The 27,154-nt window shown below is 43.3% G+C and overlaps 1 protein-coding gene and 1 long non-coding RNA gene across 7 annotated transcripts in view; one reads left to right on the top strand and one right to left on the bottom strand.

The window, feature by feature from the left end:
* Positions 1 to 2,497: 2,497 nt before the first annotated feature.
* The window catches only part of amot (angiomotin), an 84,703-nt gene continuing 60,046 nt past the window's right edge, over positions 2,498 to 27,154 (bottom strand). Inside the window, exons 7-12 of one of the 6 annotated variants that reach the window (XM_061803437.1) lie at positions 23,970 to 24,166; positions 16,810 to 16,938; positions 10,345 to 10,583; positions 10,013 to 10,267; positions 4,596 to 6,641; positions 2,498 to 4,381 (exon numbers count right to left, since the gene is read on the bottom strand). In XM_061803437.1, coding sequence (XP_061659421.1) covers positions 6,508 to 6,641; positions 10,013 to 10,267; positions 10,345 to 10,583; positions 16,810 to 16,938; positions 23,970 to 24,166 — 954 coding nt within the window. In that variant the 3' untranslated portion in view covers positions 2,498 to 4,381; positions 4,596 to 6,507. Of the gene's footprint in view, positions 4,382 to 4,595; positions 6,642 to 9,999; positions 10,268 to 10,344; positions 10,584 to 16,809; positions 16,939 to 21,202; positions 21,715 to 23,969; positions 24,167 to 27,154 lie in introns of those variants that run through there. The other 5 variants (XM_061803433.1, XM_061803436.1, XM_061803435.1 and 2 more) reach the window with 5 other exon arrangements.
* LOC133491814 (uncharacterized) overlaps positions 21,721 to 27,154 on the top strand; it is a 38,240-nt gene continuing 32,806 nt past the window's right edge. Inside the window, exons 1-2 of the long non-coding RNA XR_009792486.1 lie at positions 21,721 to 22,693; positions 22,799 to 22,868. This is a non-coding gene — a long non-coding RNA (uncharacterized LOC133491814). The remainder of the gene's footprint in view (positions 22,694 to 22,798; positions 22,869 to 27,154) is intronic.

Raw genomic sequence — 27,154 nt, 5'->3', positions numbered from 1 at the left:
TTGCATGCTCTCCACGTGCCTGCGTGGGTCGTGGGTTTTCTCCGGGCACTATGGTTTCCTCCCACATCCGAAAAACACACAACAATAATTGGACACTCTAAATTGTCCGTAAGTGTGATTGTGAGTGCGGCTGTCCGTCTCCATGTGTCCTGCGATTGGAAAAGACAAGCAACATTTTTCGATCGTTGCTGAAATGGAAAGATTACTTACATGATGGCTCAAGAATCAAACTCAACATAGGCTTAATATCAGCCTCATGTTCATTCAGGGAAAAGGCAGGATGTATTTTCCTAACTTTGAAAGATCAGAAAGGCAAGGACGTTGGAGGAAGAATTTAGCGCTAGCAATGGATACCTGCACATGCTTCCTTAGCAATAGCTAAGCGCAGCCTCCCTTCATTCTTCACCATCCACCTCTTGCAGTAGTAGTAAGTGAAGCATCTTGGGTTTTTTTTCAATGTATTTTAGTTTTTTTTATATGAAGTACCAACACCCATCCATTTTCTGAGCCGCTTATCCTCACGAGGGTCACAGGAATGCTGAACCCAATCCCAGCAGTCATCGTAAAATTTGACTTTAACAGTGAAATCCGACTCAAGTCAAAATTGGAGTTATGTCGCGAGTGAAGGAATGGATCTCGGTCGTAGACCGAGGACTCCCTGTATACAGTATATACACACACGCACGCATGCACACACAAACAGGCAGCGCAGCTGTAGAGCATTGACCTCACAGTTCTGAGGACCGGGGTTTGATTCCCGGCCCTCTCTGTGTAGAGTTTGCATGGTATTCTCGTGTCTATATGGGTTTTCAACAAAGTAAGAAGAGAAAAAAAGAAAATGGAAGGATGATCGTTCTACCTACGTACCCTTTGGGAACTTAACTGATTGTGCATGCAGATCAATTTTTACAGGCAGCCATAAAGTCATTTCCACCTTTGAGCCTTAAGACAGCTCCCTAAGCCATATTGGGGAGCATCGCAGAGTCGGGCACTGTACTGTTTATCAACAATTTGTTTTTGATGGTGGTCAATAATCAAAGTCTCTAATGTTATCCTCCCATTTCAATGTTACATAAATTTGTACTTGTGATCCTTGGTGTGGTATTTATCTGACCTGCTTTATCCCTTGATTTGTTGTTTGTCTGTTTTTATAGCAAAATAAATTTGACTATTGTTAAACCAAGATGAAAAAAAATATTAAAACAAAATAGTCAGTCAGGTGGAACAGCGGTCGACTGGTGAGCTCATCCGTCTCGTTGAGGCCGTCCTCCAGAGCTTCCAGATAGAGGGAAGAATGAAGATGAATGAAAATGTATGACGCCAAAGACTGCGTTGGTCATTAATCAGATACATTTTCAGAAACCGGCAATATTTTTGATCAGTAATTGACTTCGGAGAAATGAAACCCAATGCTTAAAGCAAAACAGATCGATCATGCAACTGTCTCTGTTTTGCCTTTTGGTCCTCCTTTGCCCTCCTGATTCTGGATGCACCTTTGGGTGTCAGCAGATCTTCAGTTACTGGCAAGTTAGAGCGGATGCGCCTACCCATCAACATTTGTGCTGGCGACTTTTCTGGAAGCCATCATTGGTCTGTGACTTTTTTAACAGGTCTTTTACAGTCTTCACAGAGCTTTCGGCCAAACCATTACATTTGGGATATTGCTGGACTTGACGTTGTGTGTTTAAATCCCCATTCATTGGCAAAAGCTGAAAACCGAGGCCCATTGTCTGAAAACAGCTTACACAGGACTCCATGTCGAGCAAAAACTTTCTTTAGGTAGCTGATAACTGCTTTGCTCAATGTCGACTGCAGTACTCCAACTTCAGCAAAGTTTGAGAAGTAGTCAGTGACTACTATGTCCGCTTCCCCTCCCAGCCAAACAGACCTGTTCCGACTTAGTAGGAGGGTCGGTGAGGCACTGGACGTGTCATCAAGGGCTCTGCTTGTTGTTTTGGTCTGTAGGTGCAGCATAGTTCGCATGATGCTGTTGATGCAGTACATTACCTCTCCGAGTTGGCCTTCATGTATCTTTTTCCACATCTGTTTATGTTGAGAGGAAGGAATAAGTTTACTTCCTTTCATTATGATGTCATCCACCACTGTGAGCTTGTTTGTACAATTCCAATTGTCTTGTATTTTGCCAGGGCAATTTTTATTTTATGACCAAGCCATCCTTTCAGTATTGTACTCTTAAGTTCTTTCATTGTTTCATCTCCATCTTTTCGGTCTTCGGCTAATGGCAAAGACATGACAACCATGTCCACATATGCCTGGATTTCGGCACATTTTTCTTTCTCAGGGAAAAAAAGTATTTATATCCAAAACCAAAAATGCACTTTTGGTCTATTTTGGGCCAAAACATTTTGGTTCATCACTAAAATTAAAATTATGTATTGTGCATTAAAAAAAAACCCATACCATTTGTTTATATTAGCAGTACATAGATAAAGATTTGAAACAGAACATGTAAGACATGAAGACAGAGTTACAGATATTTTTTCTGAAAGCATTACAGCTGACACTGAAAAAGCGACATACAAATGTTGTTATACTCCAAAATTGCCTACATTTCACCAGTGAAATGGTTCGAGTATGGTGCCAACTATACAGTAGTTTGAGGAGATTGGTACTTTCATTTTCCAAACTAAAAGCTGGTTTGCTCCTTACGGAGCGGGATCTGAGAAGTGAGACAATGAATCCACACTGCATTGTGATGCTCGTGGTTCCTCTCAACAGCTGCCCAAAGTTATTTCGGTATTCTCACTTGTTTTCATTAACTAATAAATGATAGTATCGTGTTGTATTATGGGCTGGATGTACAGATTTGATATCAATGAGTCAAAGAGCTTTTGTGGCATCCCAAAAAAACCTGAAGCTCAATTAAAGCTCACATGACACAAGTGGAACCAGTACTTACCCTGTTTTCTTATATAATGGTAAAACACTAAACACCATATTAACTTAATTTGCAATATAGTATTATGATGGTGGTGGCACGATGGAGCAGGTGTAGTGTTGGCCTCACAGTTCAGAGGACCGAGTTTTGAATCCCGGCCCCGGCTGTGTGGAGTTTGCATGTTCTTTCTGTGCCTGGCTGGGTTTTCTCCAGGCATTCTGGTTTCCTTCCAAATCCCAAAAACATGCAACATTAATTGGACGCTCTAAATTGTCCGTATGTGTGATTGTGAGTGCGATTGTCTGTCTCCGTTGTGCCCTGCGATTGTCTGGCGACCAGTTCAGGGTATACCCCGCCTCCTGCCCATTGACAGCCGGGATAGGCTCCAGCACTCCCCGCTACCCTTTTGAGGATAAGCGGCAAAGAAAATGAATGGATAATCCTTTTTGACAAAAAAAGCAATGGTGAAAGATGACTCAAAGCATATTTGGAACTCACTTAAATACCTGGTGTCTGCGTTACTTTTTTATTGGAGACCAAATATTGTATAAAAAAATACAAACGGATATGAGCTCGTACTTTACTAAATATGCACACATTATGTATGGAGACAGCTATCATTTTCATTCAACAATTGAATGCACGTGTATGCATCATGAGACTTTCATGAAATCTCAATTCTTTTGTGTAGGCCAAAATCAAATAAATTGCCTCTGTCAAATTTTGGACACATAGGTCCGGATTATTTCATCCATTTTCCATCCTCACGAGGGTCGCGGGGGAGTGATGGACCCAATCCAAGGAGTCATCGGGCAGGAGATGGTGTACACCTTGAACTGGTTGCCAGCCAATTGCAGGGCACATGGAGACAAAGAAGTCGCACTCACTATCTTACCCAGGGGCAATTTCGAGCCTCCAATCAATGTGTTTTTGTGGAAGGAAACCACAGTGGCCGGAAAAAACCCATGTAGGAACAGGGAGGACATGCAAATTCCACACAGGTGGGGCTAGGATTTGAACCCCAGTCCTCAGAACTGTTACGCCAACACTCTAACCAGTTGCGCCACTGTGCCGCCCAGATTGCTTCATATTTAAGGCAAATCAGTTGTACAGAAGTTTTGCTGTATATCTTTACTTGGCATCAGATGACCCAAACTTGCAAACTGCAGTAAAAAGTTAGTTATCATGAAACATCTTAGTCCAATTACCGTTTGTTTCTTCTGCATCGCAAATAAATTTGCTCCACACTTTGTATTTTTTTTGTACTTTATTTGTTGCTCATATCATTTAAACTTTATTCCTCCATTCATCTTCCGTTCTACTTATCCTCACTAGGGTCGCGGGAGTGCTGGAGCCTATTCCAGCTACTTTCAGGCGAGAGGCAGGGTACACCTAAACTAGTTGCCAGCCAATTGCAGCGCAGATATAAAGAAACAGCCGTTCACAGTCACACCTACTGGAAATTTAAAGTTTTCAGTTGACCTTTTTGGAGGCCCCGTAGCTCAGTGGTTAGAGCACTGGTTTGGTAAACCAGGGGTTGTGGGTTCGTATCCCACTGGGGCCTCCACTCCCTGAGAAGGGTTGCGTCAGGAAGGGCATCCGGCGTAAAAATTGTGCCAAACGTACATATGCGTTCATCTGAGATGACACGCTGTGGCGACCCCGAAAGGGACAAGCTGAAAGAAACACAGTTGACCTACCATGCATGTTTTTGCAATGTAGGAGGAAACCAGAGTACACTGAGAAGCCCCTTGCAGTCATGGGGAGAACGTGTAAACTACATAGAGAGGGGAACCCAGGTCCTCAGAACTCTGAGGCAGATGTGCTAACCAGTCATGCACCGTGCCGCTGAACACTTCATTATTTGTAAAATATTACAGAGTTATGTATTCATTTGTTTATTGCATCTTTTACTTTTTTTATGTTTAACTTAAAATGTTGCTTTTCTGTATTTGTCAAAGTGTAAGAGCCAATAAGGAAAAACAAATGTTTAAGCTATTTTTTTTCTAATTGAAATTCTCCCGTCCGCTCAACACCAACACACAAAAAGGACCAAAAACTGGCTTTGCTGAGTACTAGTATCGATTCCCAGGTACCGAGAATAGGTTGTGTACCAGTCTAAATGGTCAAAGGTACCCATCGGTAATGAAGACACACGAACTGTGGGTAATAAACACTGGAATGGCCATGATTTACGGCCTTTAATGCAAAATTTACCATAGGGCAATGCATGCTGGGAACCAAAGTTGATGTGTGATGTATACTAAAGTTGCTGAGATGTCAAATAAAACCAACTTTTTTTTTTTCTTCACAAGAACCTTTGACAGTTCGTTTAACGTGAGTTTGAGTGTGATTTTTGTCTGTCTCCATGTGCCCTGCGATTGGCTGGCAACCAGTTCAGGGTGTACCCTGCCTCCTGCCTGATGACAGCTGAGATTGCCTCCAGCCCTCCCGCAACCCTTGTGAGGATAAGCGGCTAAGAAAATGGCTGGAAGGATGGCTATATTAAGATATTGTTGTGGACATTGATCTAAAAAAAAAAAAAAAAAACACACACATTTTGATCACATTTAAAATGGCATGTTTTTCATACATCTGGTTAGGAATTGTGTTGTCCTAACTGGGACCTTTGCAACGCTGTTGAATTGTGGTCCCCTACATCATTTGCGTTGCCCATCCCTGTTCCAGCATATGGCTCCACATCTGTATATCTCATACACCTAAATATGGACTTTGCAGTTTATAAAAAGAACACTAAATATGAAATGCCAAAAAAAATGTTATTAGATGAACTTTTGAGAAATCATACCTTTCTAAGCCCACTTTATGCCTGTCATTAAATTTTAATTATCCCTCCGTGTCAATAGCCACCCAGAGACTGTGGAGACAGATGCCAATCATTTGCACATGTACATGAAGCCTCGTAGACACAAACAGCAGCCGGTTTGGGGACTTCTAGTTTCTTGGCTGGATTCCAGTGGCATAAAAATGTGGAGATGGCGGTGGGGTAGGGAGTTGGTGAGGGAGCGTTGCTAAGCATTGTGGCAGGAAGGGCGGGATGGGTCATAACAACAGGTCTGGGTGGGCATCCCAGAAAGTTTGATCCTCACCCCTCTCATGCTCATATCTTGGGTTGTACACATACTCTAGTTTGCTAGCCAACTGCACACGGTAGTATAAGAAATACAGTAGGTCTTGTAACTAAGTAACTTGCAATTGCATTGTAAGGCCATGGACGGAATGAAGTCGCTCAGTACTTATATAGAGGTGGAGGGCCAAAAATCCCAAGTGAATACTTAGGCTTGGTTTTAGCCATGCCTAAAGTCATTTGGACAACCAAAATGGTAAACAAAAACAAAGTTTAACACTTTTTAACAACAATTCAATACTTAATTGTTCTGTCTTTGGACATTTTCAGGACTTATCTTCAAACATTGCAGAAACAAATCACTGAAATCACTTTACAGGGTCTCTAAGGAATTAACGGAATGCGGAACTTCCATCCTGTGATAAATGCTTCACAAAGTGAATACAGTATGTGAACATTAGGATTAAATATGTATGGATCAAGTTTTCACCCATTCTCTCATTTGGTTGAGAAAATTGGGTCAGATGAGAATTTCCATTATATCCTTGTCAACTTCCTGTGGAGTGGTTGTAGGTGGGAGTTGTAGCTGTGCATGGGCCTGGGACTGGCCAGTGATCCTTCGCTCCAGGGTGCTGGTATGAAACACTGGTCCATCTGTATGTGACCAAAATAAGAACATGAAAACTAGTAAAATACAATCCATCTGTCTAAATGTACATTCACTGCACGTGCACAATAGCAGTGCAGAGTTTTTGTATCCATATTATAAATATCCAAACTATGGCCCGCGGGCTTTTTGCAGGCCTCACATCCATTTTTTTGTGGCTTGCGGCATGTACTAAAATTTACATCGAACATGGCCTGCAACCTTAATTTTACCGGCCGATCATCATGTGCGACATGCAGCTGTTTTACCTTACCTGTTTTCCAAACAGACAGGGTGACAAGAGGATTCACTCTGTGAATCAGTCGCAGAATCTCAAATTTAAAAATAAAACAGATTCAGGCTGTGCTCATAAAATTGCACAAATATTAAACATCGCTCTACATCTCTTACAATAGAGTACGCTTTACTGTATGTGGTATAATGTGACCATACGTGTACCATATACGCTGTCACATTTGAATTTCCATTGTTGTTGGGGATAGGCTTCCATAATTGCAAGATGACAGGAAATGTCCCATTGTTTTTTGGTCCCAGCAGAAGAAATTTGGTGGGTTGTTTTTTTTTTTAAAACGGAGTTTGTCACTTTCAGGTTTTAAGTTATGTTTTTGTTGCAACTTCATACGAATTCGACATTGATCAAAGCCTGTGTTGATCTGGCTTGAATTAAAAATGTTCCCACGTTGTCGTGGTGGCTTTGGAACTCCAGATGATTTCCAATCATAGAAAACTTTATTTGTATAATTCCATTCAAGAAGTTACACTTTCATTGATTAAAGATTCAGGACCCACAATTTAAACAATTTCAACTATTCATTTGTTTATTTTTACATCACTTTGGCTTCCAGCTCATAAATTATTATTAAATATTGTGATGAAATCATGTGCATCACAATAAAAATCATTTGCATCACAGTAGGGAAAAAATAGGGTCTCAATAAATGAAAAAAAAAAAAGGTACTATCAAAATATCTTTAACAATTGGTTGGGAGTTAATTTGCTTTAATTACTACCTTGATGCACTGTGGCATTGAGGCATTTCGACTGTGGCATTGCCCGGGAGTTATGGAAAACCAGATTTCCTTGATGCTACCTGTAGTTTCTATGTTTTGGTGTCCGGTATCCCTACTTTTCCTCTTGATAACACCCCATTAATTCTCAACGGAGTTTAGATCTGGTGAGTTTGCTGGCCAATCAAGCAATATGATGGCATTGCACATTAAACCAGGTTTTGGTGCTTTTGGCGGCATGGGCAGGGTCCTGGTCCTGCTGGAAGATGAAATCTGCATCTCCATACAGATCCTCATTCAATTTTCTGTAGTTGTCAAGCTAACACTCACCATCCGACAAATTAGCCCCATGTATCCGACTGCCTGCATTTCAAAAACACAGATACATGCATGGCTCATTAAACAGTGGGTCCTACCCTTCAATCTCTGATTGGTTTAGAGACTACAACGGGTTATTTTTTAAGTTACGGAAATGTATTTTTCATCCTCAAAATTACTGGCCACATGTACATACCCCCTTTTTATTTTTGCTGCATCATTGAGAGAAGGTCAGAAGGAGCTACATTGTGTCTTTGTAGACCCAGAGAAAGCCTATGACAGAGTACCAAGAGAGGAACTGTGGTACTGCATGCGTAAGTCTGGTGTGGCGGAGAAATATGTACATGGACATGTATGAGGGCATCAGAACAGCGGTGAGGTGTGCCGTTGGTGTGTCAGAAGAATTTAAGGTGGAGGTGGGAGGGCATCAGGGATCTGCGCTGTGCCCCTTCCTGTTCATGGTAGTAATGGATAGGCTGACAGAGGTTAGACTGGAATCCTCTTGGACCATGATGTTCGCAGATGATATTATGATCTGCCGTGAAAACAAGGAGCAGGTGGAGGAACAATTAGGAAGATGGAGGCACGCACTGGAAAGGAGAGAAATGAATATTAGCCCAAGTAAAACAGAATATATGTGCATGAATGTGAGGGGCGGAGGAGAAGGAGTTAAGCTTCAGGGAGAAGAGATAGCGAGGGTGGAGGACTTCAAATACTTGGGGACCACAATAGAGAGCAATGGAGAGTGTGGTAAAGAAGTGAAGAAACGGGTCAAAGCGGGGTGGAACAGTTGGCGGAAGGTGTCTGGTGTTCTATGGGACAGAAGAGTCTCCGGTGGGATGAGGGGAAAGTTTATAAAGCGATGGTGAGGCCGGGCATGACGTACGGATTAGAGACGGTGGCACTGAAGAAACAACAGGAAGCAGACCTGGAGGTAGCAGAAATGAAGATGTTGAGGTTCTTGCTCGGAGTGAGCAGGTTGGATAGGATTAGAAATGAGCTCATTGGAGGGACAGCCAAAGTTGGATGTTTAGGTGACGAGGTTCGAGAGAGCAGACTTCCATGGTTTGGACATATCCAGAGGCGAGAAAGTGAGTATATTGGCAGAAGGGTGCTGAGGATGGAGCTGCCAGGCAAAAGAGCGAGAGGAAGACCAAAGAAAAGGTTGATGGATGTGGTGAGGGAGGACATGCGGACTGTGGGTGTTAGGGAGGAAGATGCACGAGATAGGCTTAGATGGAAAAAGATGACACGCTGTGGCGACCCCTAACGGGACAGGCCGAAAGGAAAAGAATAAGAATTCAGAAATTAGGGTGCATGTGTGACCAAATTAGTGGCAGTTTGGAGTCTAGTCTCATCAAAATACGAAAAATTTGAGTACCAAGCCATAGCTCTGAACAGATTCATTGTACTTTGTGCGTACCTGCTAATTTTTGTGCATCTCAGATGCGGGACATACATCAAACAAGATCCCTACAAATTCAATTGTTTTATTGAAATTTAGTTTTTTCATGCAATTAATAACATCCATCCATCCATTTTCTTAGCCGCTTTTCCTCACAAGGGTGACGGGAGTGCTTGTGCCTATCCCAGCTGTCAATGGGCAGGAGGCGGGGTACACCCTGAACCGGTTGCCAGCCAATCCCAGGGCACATCGAGACAAACAGTCGCACTCACAATCACAGCTAGGGGCAATTTAGATGTTCAATTAATGTTGCGTGTTTTTATGATGTTGGAGTAAACTGGAGACCCCAGAGAAAACCCACGCAGGCACGAGAAGAACATGCAAACTCCACACAGGGAGGGTCGGGAGTGAACTCGGGTCCTCAGAACTGTGAAGCAAACGCTTTTCAGCTGCGTCACCCTGCCGCCCAATTAATAACATTCTCATATAATCTATTCAAATTCAGTATTTGGTGGCACATGTTTCAGCCCACAGTGTGTAGATGTTTTCTCTCTGTTAAATATCAGTCAAACAACAAGTTACCTCTGATTACATTATTATAAACATGTTTCTCACTTTGTAATCTTACCAGCTCCACGTTCTGGGATGCAGACAGGACTGGGGCTGGACAATCGACTTGGCACCATCATGTTCTGAAGGGCTGGGGTGCCAGGTTTACTGGTGTCCTGACTCTGATTCTTGTCAGTCTGCGTGGAGCTATCCCTGCTGCCTGTCTTTGAGTGAACTGCTGTCATTTGCATGGAAGAAAATATTGGGGAAGGAGATGATGTGATAGATTCTGTTCTGAGAGAGTCTGTGCGAAATTCTGGACCAAGCAGAAGCCCTGAAGGGAAGAAAAAAAAAAATCACCCTTATTCCTTCTAAGACTACTGCCATCACCATTACACTCCAAACTCTTACCAAGACTCCCTTTCCAACTGCTATCTTTGCGTTCTTCAGTGATGGCTGAGGAACTGAGTCCAATGCCATGAGAGAGCAGTCCTGAATTTCCAGGACCAGTGTTGGAGATGGACATAAGAGACTTGGAGGGCCTCATTGTAGATGGCACATCTAACTTGGTTGGTTCCTTCTTGGAGCGCTGGTGGAGTACCTTGATCATAGCATCTTTCTCTATGATCTGGGCATGGAGATTCTTTATCCTTAATACAAAAAGAAGAATCAGAATCAATTTCAAAAACACATTATCGTGAATTAGGGCAGTGTGAGGTCAGATAAACCTTAGGTAGATCATCTTTCAGTCGCAGGAAAGAGAAACTTTAAACAAGGGGAACATTCAGGCCTTTGACACTGTACTTAGCAGAGTGCGGTACATCATTGACAAACATTCGTCGATGTGCTGCAAACATAGATGGAATGGCCATCAAGTAGGCCAGTCCCCAGCCACCCCCATTTTTTTCTAAAGAACAACCCACAATTAGGAGGGGGAAACCGACTGTTTAATCTGTAATACAGACAGGAAATTAAACTGAAGAGGACACAGAATGAAAGCTGCCTGATTCCTTTCCTGTAACATAGAGGAGGTGGCCATTGAACAAACTTCAAAACAGATTTCATACTATATCTTGATATGTTCAATCTGTCTCATGTAACTCCCACTACTAGTGTCCCAGTCATATAGAGAAGTGAGCGATGACCCGTTGAAAGAAACACGCCGAGACAAAAGCAAAAATGCTTGAAAAGAAATTGAAGAATCGCATCTGAAAGTGTGCAAAAAATTCCAGAATCACAGAAACGTTTGTTGGAAGGGTTGCTGTGGCCTCCAGCCCGAAATGTTACATGTAGACTAGCAGGTTGAATGGGTAGGAAATCAGCAGGAGACAGATGGAGAAAGAGCAACAGAGTGCTGGCTTTTGAAAAACGGAGACAAAGACAGTGGATATGTGTCGCCCCAGCCAGCAGGTTTTATCATTTCATCGATAACGGACTGTAAGGTCATAGGAAACAGGGCTGTCAGCCAAAAAATATTCACTTCCAGAACATCCATCCATGCACTTTCTGAGCTGCTTATCCCCACAAGGGTGCGGGAGTGCTGGAGCCTAACCCAGCTGTCATCGAGCAGGAGGCGGGGTACACCCTGAACTGGTTGCCAGACAATCGCAGGGCAAATAGAGACAAACAACAGTCGCACTCACAATCACACAAAAAGCAAATTGAGAGTCTCCAATTAATGAATGTTTTTGGGATGTGGGAGGAAACCAACGGAGGTATAGGGAGTGTATGCAAACTCCACACAGACGGGGATAGGATTTGAACCCCCGGTCCTCAGAACTGTGAGGCTAACGCTTCACCATGCCGCCCAGTTCTGGAACAGTTAGTCCAAATTTGTCTGTTTTGAAAGCTATTGCCTCCCTCCACACTGACAATCAACCGCTCAAGGCTGAGTTTGTTGGCATAATCGACAAAAGGGTAGATGAATTCGTGGCCACCATCAAGACTGAACTGACAACTTTAAAACACGAAACCAATGACGCTACACCTGCAGTTAAAGCAAATGCTTCTGTACATGTTAACAAGTCATCGAACTTGGAGAGTAATGCCTCTGCCACGGCAGACACTATCACAATGCTGGAGTAAGAAGTTGAGTGCTTGAAGAATGTGCTGGATGAACTATCTGAACAATGCACCAATCTCGAGGGGCGCAGGAGAAGGCAGAATTTTCACGGAAATGAAGGAGCTGAGAGTGGAACGAAGCATGTAGACTTTGCTGCACAACTTTTGAGACACCCTCTCTCTTTGCATGAGTGTCCGCTTATTGACCAATGGCACGAGCACTCTGAGCTTCACCATTTCGCCCTCTAATACTTAAAATTGCACTATATCCATAAACTGGAATAAATCCAATAGAAAGCAGCAGAATCGAGGCAGATAACATTTGATGAACAGAGAATACGGATATTCCCCTATTATCTTCCAGCAGTGGTGAGGCGATGCAATATGTTCGAAAGAGCTGCTGAAAGATAAACCCAGAGTGAGATTTGATCTGCAATATCTTGCTAAATTATGGGTCAGTCTCAACGGCAAGGAGTATTTCTTCACAAATTCGAATGAGGGAACGGAGTTGTCTCAGCAGCAATTCGGAGCGCTGCCTGGAGTTTGACGGTTGGTATGAGAATCACCTTACAGGGGACATAAGCGTGATACGAAATATTTCTGAACTTTGATCATTCCCTGCCCACTTCACATGCTACATAATCAATACACTTTTGAGCTTAAGCAACTTACCAGGTTGTGCTTGGCTGAGCATTTAGTGTTACATGTTGCCAGAGGACTAGTTATTCGGTCCATGTTAATCATTATCTGGCGGTTCATGAGGTGAATACTGAGTTTTACTTGGATGGAAATGGTAGTTCCATCTTGTTTATTTGATTCAATTTCATTATTTATCTATTTTTAAATGCCCATTGATTTTTACCTAGTCCTACAATGCCTGTAGGCATTCCAACACTGATGGTTTTGTCCACCCTGCTTTTTTTTTTGTTCCTGGTATTTTTAGGTCAATCAATTTAATTCATTTGTTTTATGTATTTATCTATTTACCTTCCCTTTATGGTAACTTGAATTTCTTAGAACATGGATCATTTCAAAAGGCTCTCTTGGTGTACCATCCTTATGCAGGGATAGACACGCATTTCTTGTTTGTCAAAATTCCAACGGACTGCGGGATTACGTTCATTGCATTTTTACTTGAATGTGGATGTTTGCGGAAAGCTTAGAACATAAGGAAGCTTCTCTGTATACCTGTACTTCTGATACTGTGTTTTCTTTAAATATTCTGACTTGTGTATAGTCATAGGATTCCCATCGTGGCTTGGTTTCCCTTGCCCAGAGGCAGGTCACTGGGGCCCCCCTCTGGAGCCAGGCCTGGAGGTGGAGGTCGAAGGCGAACACCTGGTGGCCGGGCCCGCACCCATGGGGCTCGGCCGGGCACAGCCCAAAAGGGTAACATGGATCCCCCTTCCCATGGGCTCACCGCCTGTGAGAGGGGCCATCGGGGTCAGATGCAATGTGATCCGGGCGGTGGCCAAAGGCGGGAACTTGACGAACCGATCCCTGGTTACACTCTAGGGACATGGAATGTCACCTCTTTGGCAGGGAAGGAGCCCGAGTTGGTGCGTGAGGTCGAGAAGTTCCGACTAGATATTGTTGGACCCGCCTAAACACACCGCTTGGGCTTTGGCACCACTCCTCTTGAGAGGGGTTGGACTCTGTTCCACTCCGGAGTTGTCCACGAGGAGAGACGCCAAACAGGTGTGGGTATACTTATTGCCTCCCGGCTCGGGGCCTATAAATTGGGATTCACCCTGGTGGATGAGAGGGTAGCCTCCCTCCGACTGCAGGTAGGGGGATGGGTTCTGACTGTTATTTGTGCTTATGCACCAAACAGCTGTGCAGAGTACCCACCCTTTTTGGAGTCCTTAGAGGGAGTGCTAGGGAGCGCGCCTTCTCGCGACTCCATCATTCAGCTGGGTGACTCCAATGCCCACGTGGGCAATGACAGTGAGACCTGGAAGGGCGTGAATGGGAAGAATGGCCCCCCCGATCAGAACTCGAGTGGTGTTCTGCTACTGGACTTCTGTGCTCATCTCGGATTGTCCATAACAAACACAATGTTCAGGCATAGGGGTATTCAGATGTCCAAGTGGCACCAAAACTGCCTACGTCTCAGTGCGATGATGGACTTTGTGGTCCTATCATCGGACTTGCAACCACATGTCCTGGACACTCGGGTGAAGAGAGGGGCAGAGCTGTCAACTGATCACCACCTGGTGGTGAGTTGGCTCCGATGGTGGGGGAAGATGCCAGTCTGATAGGGCAGGCCCAAACGTATTGTGAGGGTCTGCTGGGAACGGCTGGCAGATTCCCCTGTCAAAAGTAATTGCAACTCCTACCTCCGAAATAACTTTGCTCACATCCCGGAGGAGGTGGGGGACATTGAATCTGAGTGGACGATGTTCCGCGCCTCCATTGCTGAGGCGGCCGACCAGAGCTGTGGCCATAAGGTGGTCGGTGCCTGTCATGGCGGCCACCCACAAACACGTTGGTGGACACCAACAGTGAGGGATGCTGTCAAGCTGAAGAAGGAGTCCTATCGGGCATTTCTGGCCTGTGGTACTCCCGAGGCAGCTGATAGATACCAGCTGACCAAGAGGAATGCAGCTTTGGTGGTCGCTAAGGCAAAAACCCGAGCGTGAGAGGAGTTCGGTGAGGCCATGCAGAACGACTTCAGGATTGCTTCGAGGAAGGGGGAAGCAGTGCACTGTCAACACTGTGTACAGTGGGGAGAGGGTGCTGCTGACCTCAACTCGGGATGTTGTGAGTCGTGGGAGAATATTCAGGTCACCAGTTACGTACACCTTAAATTTCCTTTTTCTACTTGTAGGGTAAGTGCAACCTTTTATCATTAAATTGAGTGTATGCAACTGTATTGTGTGTCTGCTTTTGGGGTCCTTTATTCCTTATATGTTACGCAACAGAATAATCCAGCCAAAAACATGGACCCCGCAGACTCTCGTCAAGTCCATCTGGCCTTAAAGGACTACTGAGATGTAAAGCATGATTTTTAGTATGTTTTTAAATTTAAAAAAGGCAGCCAGAATGGACCCATGCATTTTTTTCATGGATTTTTGCCTCTCCCGCCATGAAAAACCTCTCAAGGCTTTTGTGTTGGAGAAGAACCAGGAAGTGACGTTTTTGCAGTAGCTGGGTCAAGTGTTTATATTTGTTTAGACCTACTGTACCGGCGAAAAATTACTCATTTTTTTCATCATGTTAGCCAAAACGCTGGCTCGTCGTGATGCTGGATTTTGCTCGAACACTCGGGAGGATGAATTCACTCTTCACACTTTTCCAAAACACCCGGTTCATCGTGAAAAATGGATTGCACGGGTGCAAAGTTTGAGAGCTTTGTGGGTTCTAAATGACAGGTAGGTGTGTATAGAGCTATTAAAAAAAGTAGTTGTGCGGGACTAATTTGTTTCACAGTTTATAGCATATGTCATGTGAATTTAGAATTAATCCCCTTGGTCAAACCGACAACATATAACAAAGCACATGTATTGTGTTTAAGACAATTTAATCACACACACAATACAATACAACACAAACCAATAAAATTGAAGTACAAAAACAGTTTATTAGCGTGTAATACACGCTAACTAGCTAACTAGACGTATAGTCACCAAACAACTTCTCCGAAAGCAGCAATCAAAAAAACCTCCGTCGGCGCTCGACGACATAATCCTTCTCTCAAAATGTAACAAAAGATCCGCCTCATATCGAGCCACCGTTTCACCTGACGCGGAGATGGGTTGGGCCGGGAGGCTGGCTGGCCTCTGCTGTCATACCTCTGCCAGGGAGGAGAAGGAGCTCCCACCCCCATGGGCCACCGGTGTCTGGGCACCCGTGAAGTAGTTACTTCACCCGGCCTGGGTCTTCCTGAGTATGCTACATACACAAATCATTTTGAATATTTGATCGGGTTCCTCGTCCTCCTCGTCCGTTGGGGATTCTGTTGTCAGTTAGAAGTGATCCGCATATCGTCTGATATGGCTCAAAACGATAAGGTTATATGGGCCCGGTCACTTCACGTGCTTCTGAGATGTCTTCTTCAAAAATGAGCTTCAGTCTCAGAAGAGGCATCAGAAAAAGCCGAAAATCTCTCGTTCATCTGCCATAGCAGGTGGAACAGCGTCTTCTCAATAGCGACTGTCCCAGTGTGACATCTGCAAATGACGTTAAAACCAGTATGGCTGCCAATGCGATGTCGAGTGAGACTTTGCGCATGAAAGACACGCTCTCCGGTCATTTTTTTCCCTATAGACATTGAAGTGAATAATATTATATGTAGTTTTCATAACAACATCTATTTTAAAATGTATATATGGATGTCAGTTGAGCTTTAACGTGCCAAGGCTAATTGGTGGGTCAGCACGAGTAAAAATTGCAGAGGCTCATCGAGGTGGTGACAGTTTTATTTTGTCGAATTTAGACATGGTAGGGCGCATGGATCAATCAACTTTGTTGATCTGGAGAACCCCCCCTCCCATTGCGGTGGGATCACTGAGCGATGAGGCACCCCCAATGCCTCCTAGAATGGTAGTCAACACACACCTGTCACCATTTACATTTTTACCTGCCCCAAAACTAACAAAACAACCATTGGGCCATTTAATGAGACTATGGGCTGAAGTGCTTAATCACTCAATTTTTCAATATGAGTTGACTTGTGGTGGTTTAACTGTATAATCCTAAATTGTTAAAATGCTTTGAGAAAAGTTCACACTTTCAAAAGGGAGTAAATCTGAGTCATAATTCTGCACCACTGGTTGTTATCAAGAAAAGTAAAGACACTTTGAAATCTGATACCTGCTTTCCATGTCCAAACATCGGCGATTAGCCATTAGAATTTCTTCTTCTTCTTTTTGAATGCGAGCCTCTACTGATGTGTCATAGCTGCTGCTGGGAGAATGGCTTAATATCCTGACAGAGGTATCCCTGAAAAAGAGACAGCAGCATCTTTAAGAAAACAATGATGAAATGACTCATGAAGGGTGAAACAAGCAACGTTCTTTGTAGAGATTGCTTAAACTGCTCAATAGCCTAAAGGAAAATTCAATGGAGAGAAGCATTCACACACATCTCATGTACAACTACAATAAATCTCTCGATGTTACCATGGAGAACAGGGTGACAGTACAAATGTAAATACGTGTACTTGATTTATGCAGGGGAACGGAACATATATCATTTCAAATTCTGATGGTACTAAAAAGGGACAGATAGGAGTGCTTTTCCACTTACTAAGGATGACAGAGGTCCTCTGAATCAAGTTCTTAAAACTGCTCAGAGGCACACCACTGTTAAACAAAAAGCCGAGGGGCCTCTATTTTAAATGCTTCCTTGGAACCTTCCTAGTAAGGTTATCCAAGTGTCCAGCGGGGGTAGGATAACTCTGTGAACAGTCATACCTCACAGATAGCGAAGAAACCCCCGTCTATCCACCCCTATGGGAGGAAAGTGGAGATAGGGAAGTTTGATTCACTTTGCTTAGACTGCTATCCACATGATCTAACCCTTGTTACATGTTTGAAAAAAAATTATGGCAATACATTTTTCTTATATCTACAGTACAATGTTAATGTTCTTTATCTGCTCACTTTCTTGGCATTCAAGATTTACAATTGGCACTGAATGAGTTCTGGCCATTTTATACTCCCGCAGCCGAGCTGTTATGCCTCTGTCCTCTGATATTGTTTTTGTGGTTCAGGACCTGGCCGCTTGCTGGTGGGCGGGGCTTTGAGGCTGTCTATCGCTGCCTTAGCTGCCTCCCTCTTCTAGGACATACAATGATTCAGCCTTCACTTTCTGCCTCAGTAGAGATGAAAAGTGGGAAGCGATGCCAAATGTAGCCAGGTACGAAGTCTTCCTTTCCCCACAGTGGTAGTTTTTAGCAATGTCACTGTCTGGGAACATGACTGCAAACACTTTCAAATTATTTTCACAAGATTCGTAACTGTAATGGCTGCAGATCACTTTCAAAATCCACACGATCTCTGCCTTTAACGAGTCTGTTTTCGTGTATTGAACTACGTTCATAAAGCCTGACTTCTGGCTGGTGAAAGTCATCGATAACTGGAGAACTAACTGTAGGTGTGCATGCATTGCCAGTACTACTGCTTGAAGTTGATGCTTCACTATCTTGATATTTTGACAGAAACAGATTCATACTAACGGAAAATGAGACAGTGTTCGGCAAATCAGCGTGTCTCCCGTTTTTGCGGTGCGACTTAAGTGCTTTGACACCCATCTTTCCAAGCTGGTAACTCTGTTTGCACGGATGACAGTAGAACATGTGCTGATCTTTTGGATCTCGACGAACCCAGCTCCCAAACTCCTTACTTTCGACCCAACCATCTTGAAAAATGCAATTCCCCACGATACAAGTTGGATCGATCAAAGATCTACGCTACGTCGTAACGAAGACGAACTGAAATGCCTACTAACGGAAATGAACAATGGAATATAGACGACAAGATGGCGACTAGTTGTGAACACAGAGTGACATCCGTTGACAATTTCCGGCTGTTTTTTACGCCAGATGGATCGCCATTTTTTTTTTAAATAAAAGATTAATTTAGGGAAAATTTTGACGGTAGAGGTCCTCTCTTCGATTTTTTTTTAATTTAAGGCCTTTTTAAGGGCTTGACCAGTTTTCTGTGAATTTTAAGGACTTTTAGGGGCCCCTAAATGCACCCTCGGAAATTTAGGGGTTTTTAGGGACTTTTAGGGTTGCGTGCGAACCCTGTCCATTTTCTAATGATTGCTCCAACAGTGGACCGTTTTTCACCAAGCTGCTTGGCAATTTATATTTGTAGCCCTTTCTAGCCATGTGGAGTTGTACAATTTTGTCTCTGGTGTCTTTGGACAGCTCTTTGGTCTTGGCCATGTTACAAGTTTGACTCTTACTGATTGTATGGGGTAGACAGGTGTCTTTATGCAGCGAACAACCTTACACAGGTGCATCTGATTCAGGATAATACATGGAGTACAGGTGGACCTTTAAAGGCGGACAAACAGGTCTTTGAGGGTCAGAATTCTAGCAGGCGTTCAAATACTTATTTGCAGCTGTATGACAAATAATTCATAAAAAAATCATATATTGTGATTTCTAGATTTTTCTTTTTAGATTATCTCTCTCACAGTAGACATGCACCTACGATGAAAATTTCAGGCCCCTCCATGATTTCTATGTGAGAGAACTTGCAATATAGCAGGGTGTTCAAATACTTATTTTCTTCACTGTATGTATTTCTACTCATAACAAGTTTTATGCACGTGCTCGACTGTGCATATTTGCGAGTGCGATGGCGCACGGGTGCGCCCGTCAAATCGAAGTGACAGGAAATGGCCCCATAAACTGCCTCATTCACAACAAGCATTTTCATTTGGTCGAATCAACAGATGCGTATCACATTTTCCGCCTCGCTTGCAAAAGTCGAATCGGATAATGAACGAGTGTGGATTCTGGCAAGGGTTACGGTCGGAATACTGCAGAAAAACTGATTTTTTTTTTAATCCATGCAATTTAAAAAGACAGAATTCCGCCTATAAACGGAAAAATCACGTCTGCATGGTTCTTGTGATTCAAACCTAGTGTGTATAATACTGTTGTATCAAGTGCAGTAATATTACGGGTTTGACTCTATTCAGTTATGTGTTTTCCCCCAGGCGTTATCCCTCTGCAGCAGTTCCGTCCTCCGGTCTGATATTCTACTTGGGTAAGTTAGGCATATTTTTACGTGGACCGTTTTGTCCAGATTTACTTTAGTTTGCACGATTACGGCTGCTGCTCTCGAGTTATGCGCTCCTTTAGTTTCCCTTTTCTCCTTGTACGCTAAGTGTAACCCTTTCTTATTAAATTTAGTGGACGCAACTCTATCACGTCTGCTTGGTGTAAAACGTTTGGCAACCACTGACACAGATGGGTAGATTAGCAACAGAAACTGTTACTATACCAAAATTCCGTCAGGCTCCAGAGACTTGTGTGTTGTATTCTTTATAAACTTAACACCACCACCATGAGCACTTTATCTGTCCAGAGATCTACTTGACACTAGATTGGACTCCTGTCATCATGACCACCTTGTCAATGCATTACCTTTAATCAGAATGTTGTCACATGCATAAACCTTTGACGAAGGCTTTACATGTTTTGGATTTTTGAGGCCAATCACAGAGTAAACAAAAATTCAAAAAACAAAAATTCAAAAAATCACCCACCCAATCACAAATTGGAGCAAGGTATAATACACGACAACATCCATTGTTGCCATCCATATCCACCATGGTAATACCCAAATCCGGTCATGTTTGAGTTGAGAAGATAAAGGCAATTGATAATAAAAGACAGGATTTGGTGGAATCAGAAAAGAATATTTTATTGCAGCAGTCTGATATAATGCAGTTGTGAAAGACTAAATTTTTGTTGTAGTCTGATCCATGCATTATACGTTGTCTGTCTTGTCCATGCTGTCCCACACCGCCAACATGGAGGTTGGAACAGCTGGGGGGAGGTGTCTGGTGTGTTATGTGACAGAAGAATCTCTGCTAGGATGAAGGGCAAAATTTATAAAACAGTGGTGAGACCGGCCATGATGTATGGATTACGGTGGCACTGAAGAAACAACAGGTAGCAGAACTGGAGGTGGCAGAACTCAAGATGTTGAGGTTCTCGCTCGGAGTGAGCAGGTTGGATAGGATTAGAAATGAGCTCAGAAGAGGGACAGCCAAAGTTGGATGTTTTGGAGACAAGGTTTAAGAGAGCAGACTTCGATGGTTTGGACATGTTCAGAGACGAGAGAGTGAGTATATTGGTGGTAGGGTGCTGAGGATGGAGCTGCCAGGCAAAAGAGCGAGAGGAAGACCAAAGAGAAGGTTGATGGATGTGGTGAGGGTGGACATGAGGACAGTGGGTGTTGAGAGAGGAGGATACACGAGATGGGCTTAGATGGAAAAAGAAGACATGCTGTGGCGACCCCTAACAGCACAAGCCAAAAGGAAAAGAAGAAGATTCATTAATTAATTAATTTATTTTTGAGGTGACTGTTGACTCTTGTGTTGGGGCCTGTTGGCGACTGGGCCCCCCATACTCTCTGGGGGCGATGGCGACAGGGGTGTGTTTGTTGGGTGGGGAGGGTGTAGAGTAGGAGGTGATTAGAGGTTGGGTGGAGAGGGTGTCAATGGTCTGGTGTGCTTGCCCCTACCCTTGGGACTGGTTGGGGCGCTTTAGTTGGACCTCCATGGAGCTGGGTGGTTGGTGGCATCTCCCTGGTTGGGTTACCTGCTCCACCAGCTCGCTGACTCCCTCACAGGTGGGGGATGGTGTCTTACAATTTTTCGATGTGTCACCTCAGCAAGTCTGTGTATCACTTTACTAACATGCGAGTGAAATAGTGTTTATTCAACAATAGGGTTGATAGACACACAATAGACTTTATGTGTGCTGGGATGACTTATAACCACCCTGTTATACTAAAATGTTAACTCACAGATTCACCAGGCCCATTCTCTGGAGCCAGGAAGAGAGGCAGGGATCGATGACAAGCACCTGGTGACAAGCCGAAAGAAGTAACATAGGACCCTGTTCCTATGGGCTCACCGCTTGTAGGATGCGCAGTGCAGTGACAGCTGGGCGGCAGTGGAATATAGGGACCTTGGCGGTATGTTCCGTGCCTGCAGAAGCTGGCATCTGGGACGTGGAATGACACCTGTCTGGCAAGCAAGGAGCCCAAGCTAGTGTGTAATATTGAGCAGTTCTGTATTGAGGTTCACTTCGACACATGGATATGCGAATTGCTTATGTACCCCCCTGCTCCCCACTTATATTCTGGTTCCATAGACTTCAATAATTCACTTAGTCAGCCCCACCACATTTCAGTTCTATAGTTCTATAACAGGTTCACAATCTTTGACTTGCATTGTTCTTCTCCTGTCCTATTTTGTCACCTCCTTCCTTCATAGGGTGTTGCACGGCAGTCTCATCTCATGCAACATCCATATTTAATGTTACTTTGTATTAGATATGTAATGATTTATTTTCCTCATTCTGTTTTCAGTTATCACGTTGTCTGTCTCCCGTGTCTAGAAATTCTGTTCTTTTCGACTGATGGACTTTAATCAATTACTAAATTAATAAAATGGTATGAAATCACAGAGGAGGTTCCAAAACTCCACTGTGACACAGTAAAACTAAAGGGGATGGAGATGCATGATCTAAGAGCCGAACAGGACACACACCCACACGCACACAGGTTCACCTTTGAACACTGATGCTAGTCTTCTTGAGAGGGGTTGGACTATCTCCACGCTGGATTATATGTGAGTATATAGTATTTATTGCACCAACCACCGCCCACCCCATCCCCATTCTTAGTGCGTATATGCTGTAGTGAAGTAAAAAGTAGTCCAACAAAAACATACTTGAGTAAGAGTGAAAAGTACTGTCATGGTCCTGCCGGTCCAGCCCTAGCTGTGCGGGTCCCCGCACACCTGCACTGATTAGGAGGCACACACCTGCGCCTCATCGGCAGTGGTTAACCCCTGTATTTATAGGACCCAGTGGACTATATCTTATAGTCTTTATAGTCCCTATCTTTGCCAGATCGTCGCCACCCCTGGCTCGTTCCCGCACCTCCTATTCCTGACGCCAACCTCCCGTGTACCAACCAACGCCTGTTTCCTGACTAACCCCGTAAGCCTGTTGCTCCTGTTCCTACTGCTTGTGGTGACTGACTCCCCGGTTACCGACTTTGGAACGAATAAAGACTTTCTCCTAACTGCCTTCCTGTCCACCAAGTCGTGCATTTGGGTCCGCCTTCGAGTCCTGGTTATGACAAGAACTTGGGGAAATAATTACTGAATAAATGGTGAGTAACGTATTTTTCAACCACCGGATGAATATGAATAAATAAAGTAAATTTACCAAATAAAAAGTGAATGTGGAAATTTGGATGTTTTTGTGTGGATGTGTGTGTGCATGCACATCAAAAACTACAAAAACATCTGCATTTACTGAATCGTGTTTCCGAAAGTTATAAGTGATCTGAAATGGAAATATCCACATTTGGACAGACAGTACCAGACTAATACTGCAATACATAGGCATGACAATCAAATGGTCTTATCTAGTGTTAATAGCGATGACTGGGAAGCCCAACAGAAGACATTGTGTGAGGACATGTGATTTTCTTTTATCGTTTGATTGGTGAACTAGACTTAAATGTCACTCGTGCTGAAATTGAATGAACGAAGCGAAAGTCGAAGTCATAGTCTCGGCACAACATAGCTGAAAATTTAGCAGTAATTGATTAATAAACGTGTCTAGCGGCATTAACATCATTGTGATGAAGTAAAAGTACTGTACTGTTACTTTTTGACAGCAGAAGCGGCAGAAGTGTTTTTCTGCTCGCCAACTGTCCAAAGTAGGTCCCGAGTGCACAGACTGAACCTCAGGCCAATGCTCTTGCACATAAACGGCCATAAATTCACATAATGGGCTATTTTGCGTTCAAAATGGTGAATTTCACCTAAAGGCAACTCATTAGCATGTATGATACACCATCAAGCAACTGCTGCTATGAAAGGCACTGCCAGGCCCACTGGGAACAAATTCGGGTTCAATGTCTTTCAGGGACACTTCGGCTGGCAGACAGCCAGAGTTAGGATATAAACCACCGATCCTTGGATCAAAGGGTGAACTGCTCAACCAAATGAGCCACAACAAACCACTACTTTTAGCCCCACCCACAATGTGGTGTTTGTGTCAGGTCCAACCATCAAAAAGCAAAAGCCCAGTCCATGGTGAGGCACTGGTGATTTTGTGATTTCCATGGAACAATTTTGAATAATAAGTCATGGGACACGTTGTAACTAGTACATAAGACAATATCAGTACATGTAATCCTAATGTCTTAAAGAAAAAAACATTTACTATGATATTACACATCATGCAAAAAATGCCCTTCTACCTTTGAGAAGCAACAGAAGCGGCAGCCTCAAGGGCAAACTGTCTCATGACGCTCTCCTCCAAGTACTTCTGTTCCCACTTGGTCATATCTGCCTCCAGAGCCAAAATACGCTCCTCCTTCTCCCTCAGGTGCTCCATTAATGCAGTGACACTGTACTCTGATTGGACCACACTGTTGTTTTGTGTGCCTCCCTGACGCTGGAAAGGAAAACATATTTTAGTCAAAAGAACTTAAAACTCAAGTACAACTACATCAACTCAGAATTTTAAGAAAGCCTCACAATCATTTGTTTTCTATGTCTGAATGAACTCTGATGACCTTTTCCGAGCATATATTTATTTATGACAGAAGAAGAAACTGATAAACATTTTATTGACGGGAACAGACTCTTCTTCCAACCTTTTGTTCACTAAACAGAGATGAGCCGTTTGGACTCCCAACAGCACTTCGGATTTTTCTTCCTTCAAATTAATTTATTTATCAAAAATTATGCATACTAATCTAAAACAAAGTGGAATCTTTTCCATGATATTTATTATAAAAATCTGCCTTATTTACTCTACTTAGTGCAGCAATGAAAAAAAAATACATAAACATAACTAGAGCTGTTAGCACCTAGTTAGTGTCCTCACACCCAACGCCAATATGCCAGTACCGGCACATTGCAGTACTGGCATGTTGGTGTACCACCACATTGCAGATCCAGTGAATACAAAAGTGTCACTCTTCAAATTATAATTAATATAATTACAATTATATGCTACGTTTTGTTGGTGTGCCACAAAATAAAATGTTTATTTTTGTGATGATAAGGTAAAAAAAATTATTGGAAGATATGAATATTTTTACAATGTACTGTACATACAGGACCATCTCCAAGATGTTTTCATGTGTGTGGGACGTTTGCCAGGATGTGCCCTATGACTAAGAGCAATTAATTTATAGATGTCCAGGGCTCTAATCAAGTGTATGTCAAGTGTACATTATGAAAACATAGGGTCATTTGTGATGCAGTAACAACAACTTTTGTTGTTGCGGCAAAACAAAGTTTGTTGCAACAGCGTTTCATAAAGTAAAAGCCTTTTAAAAAGATTTAGACTGGAATCCCCTTGGACGATGATGTTTGCAGATGATGTGTGATCTGCAGTGAAAGCAGGAAGGAGCCAGAAGAACAATTAGAAAGATGTAGGCATGCACTGGAAAGGAGAGGAATGAAGATTAGCCAAAGTAAAACACAATATAAGTGCATGAATGAGAGGGGCGGTGGGGAAAGAGTGAAGCTCCAGGGAGAAGAGACATCGAGGGTGGATGACTTCAAATACTTGGGGTCAACAATACAGAGCAATGGAGAGTGTGGTAAGGAAGTGAAGAAACGGGTCCAAGCGGGGTGGAACAGTTGGCGGAAGGCGTCTACTGTTCTATGTGACAGAAGAGTCTCCGCAAGGATTAACAGCAAAGTTTAAAAAACAGTGATGAGGCAAGCCATGATGTACAGACTAGAGACGGTGGCATTGAAGAAACAGGAAGCAGAACTGGAGGCAGCAGAAATGAAGATGCTGAAGTTTTCACCTGGGGTGAACAGGTTGGATAGGATTATAAATGAGCTCCTTAGAGGAACAACCAAAGTTGGATGATTTGGAGACAAGGATTGAGAGCACTGAGACTGAGAGCAGGTTAATGGATGTTGTGAGGGAGGACTTGAGGACAGTGGGTGTTAGAGAAGAAGATGCACGAGATAGGCTTAGATGGAAAAAGATGGCACGCTGTGGCGACCCCTAACGAGACAAGAAAGGAAGATCATTAACCTTACAAAATACATACAAAGCGGATGAGATGAAAACTGTAGAAACAGTTAGTTTGAAAGGCGTGAAATAGGTCAACCATCCACCCATTTTCTTTCTTTCTTTCTACTCTACTGAAACAGCCCTTGTAAAAATGACACAAGACCTTTTGAGTAGCTATGATTTGCTACACCTCAACAACATTTATCCATGACCTCCTTAACCCTAAGAATAGAGAGCTGCTCATTATTGGCCCTGCTAGATGAACACTTGTTAAGGACACAACTCCGACTTTTGACAAAAGCACCATTACTTAGTACAGTCAGTACATATATAGTGTTGTATTTCTTTATCAGATTTAATGACCATGTCTGTAACAACACACAAGGAATTTGTCTCCGGCAGTCGCTGCCACCTCAGTATGACTTGTTGTCATGTTGAGAACTGAGAACAAGAATAAACAAACTAACAAGAACCAAGAACAATAGACATTCAATTATCCATCCATTCATCAATCCATCCATCCATTTTCTTAGCCTCTCATCCTCAGAAGGGTCGCACAGCGTGCTGGAGCCTATCCCAGCCGTCAATGGGCAGGAGGCAGGGTAAACCCTGAACTGGTTGCCAGCCAATTGCAGGACAGAGAGACAAACAGCTGCACGCACAATCACACCTTGGGGCAATTTAGAGTGTCCAATGAATATTGCATGTTTTTGGGATGTGGGAGGAAACCAGAGTGTCCAGAGAAAATCCACGCAGGCACGGGGAGAACATGCAAACTCCACAGAGGTGGCTCTAGGATCGAACGTGGGACCTCAGAACTGTGAGGCCAACGCTTTCCAGCTGTTTCACCGTGCCGCCTATCTTTTAATAATCTTCTTCTTTTTCTTTCGGCTAAGCAGTTTTAAGATCATGGAAGGATGAGGATGAGGATGAGGCTAGAGTCTGCAGAGATGAAGAACTCGTTTGTGACTTCGAGGAGAGTTATTTTAGTCTTGTATTGTGAATCCGAATTTAAATTGTAGAGGTCATTATTGTTGAGGTGGATTTGAGCAGTGAAGCGATGACACATTCCAGGAATTTAAAGATGACGCCAATCCAGTTTAAGTAAGAGTTGAACTAAAGCAAGTTTGAGTGATGAGTTGCTAATTCTGGACACTGTGGGGAAGCAGTGTTTAATGGAGAGTGGGGGTTAGGATCTATTACACGGGTATATATTTTCATGAAGGAAATCACTTTTGACAGCTTAGCAGAAGAGACATAGTAGCTGTGAAGCAGGAGACAGGTCAGGCACCAAGATGAGTGGAGGGTAGGTGGGTGGGGCAGGTGGTGAAAGAATTGTAGATGGTGTCGATTTTGTATTGTAAGCATGAGGGGAAAGAATTTCATTTATCAACTACTAAT

This window comes from Syngnathoides biaculeatus, chromosome 18, assembly GCF_019802595.1.
Source record: "Syngnathoides biaculeatus isolate LvHL_M chromosome 18, ASM1980259v1, whole genome shotgun sequence".
NCBI classification, from domain to species: domain Eukaryota; kingdom Metazoa; phylum Chordata; class Actinopteri; order Syngnathiformes; family Syngnathidae; genus Syngnathoides; species Syngnathoides biaculeatus.
This window is presented reverse-complemented; position numbering and strand designations above follow the sequence as displayed.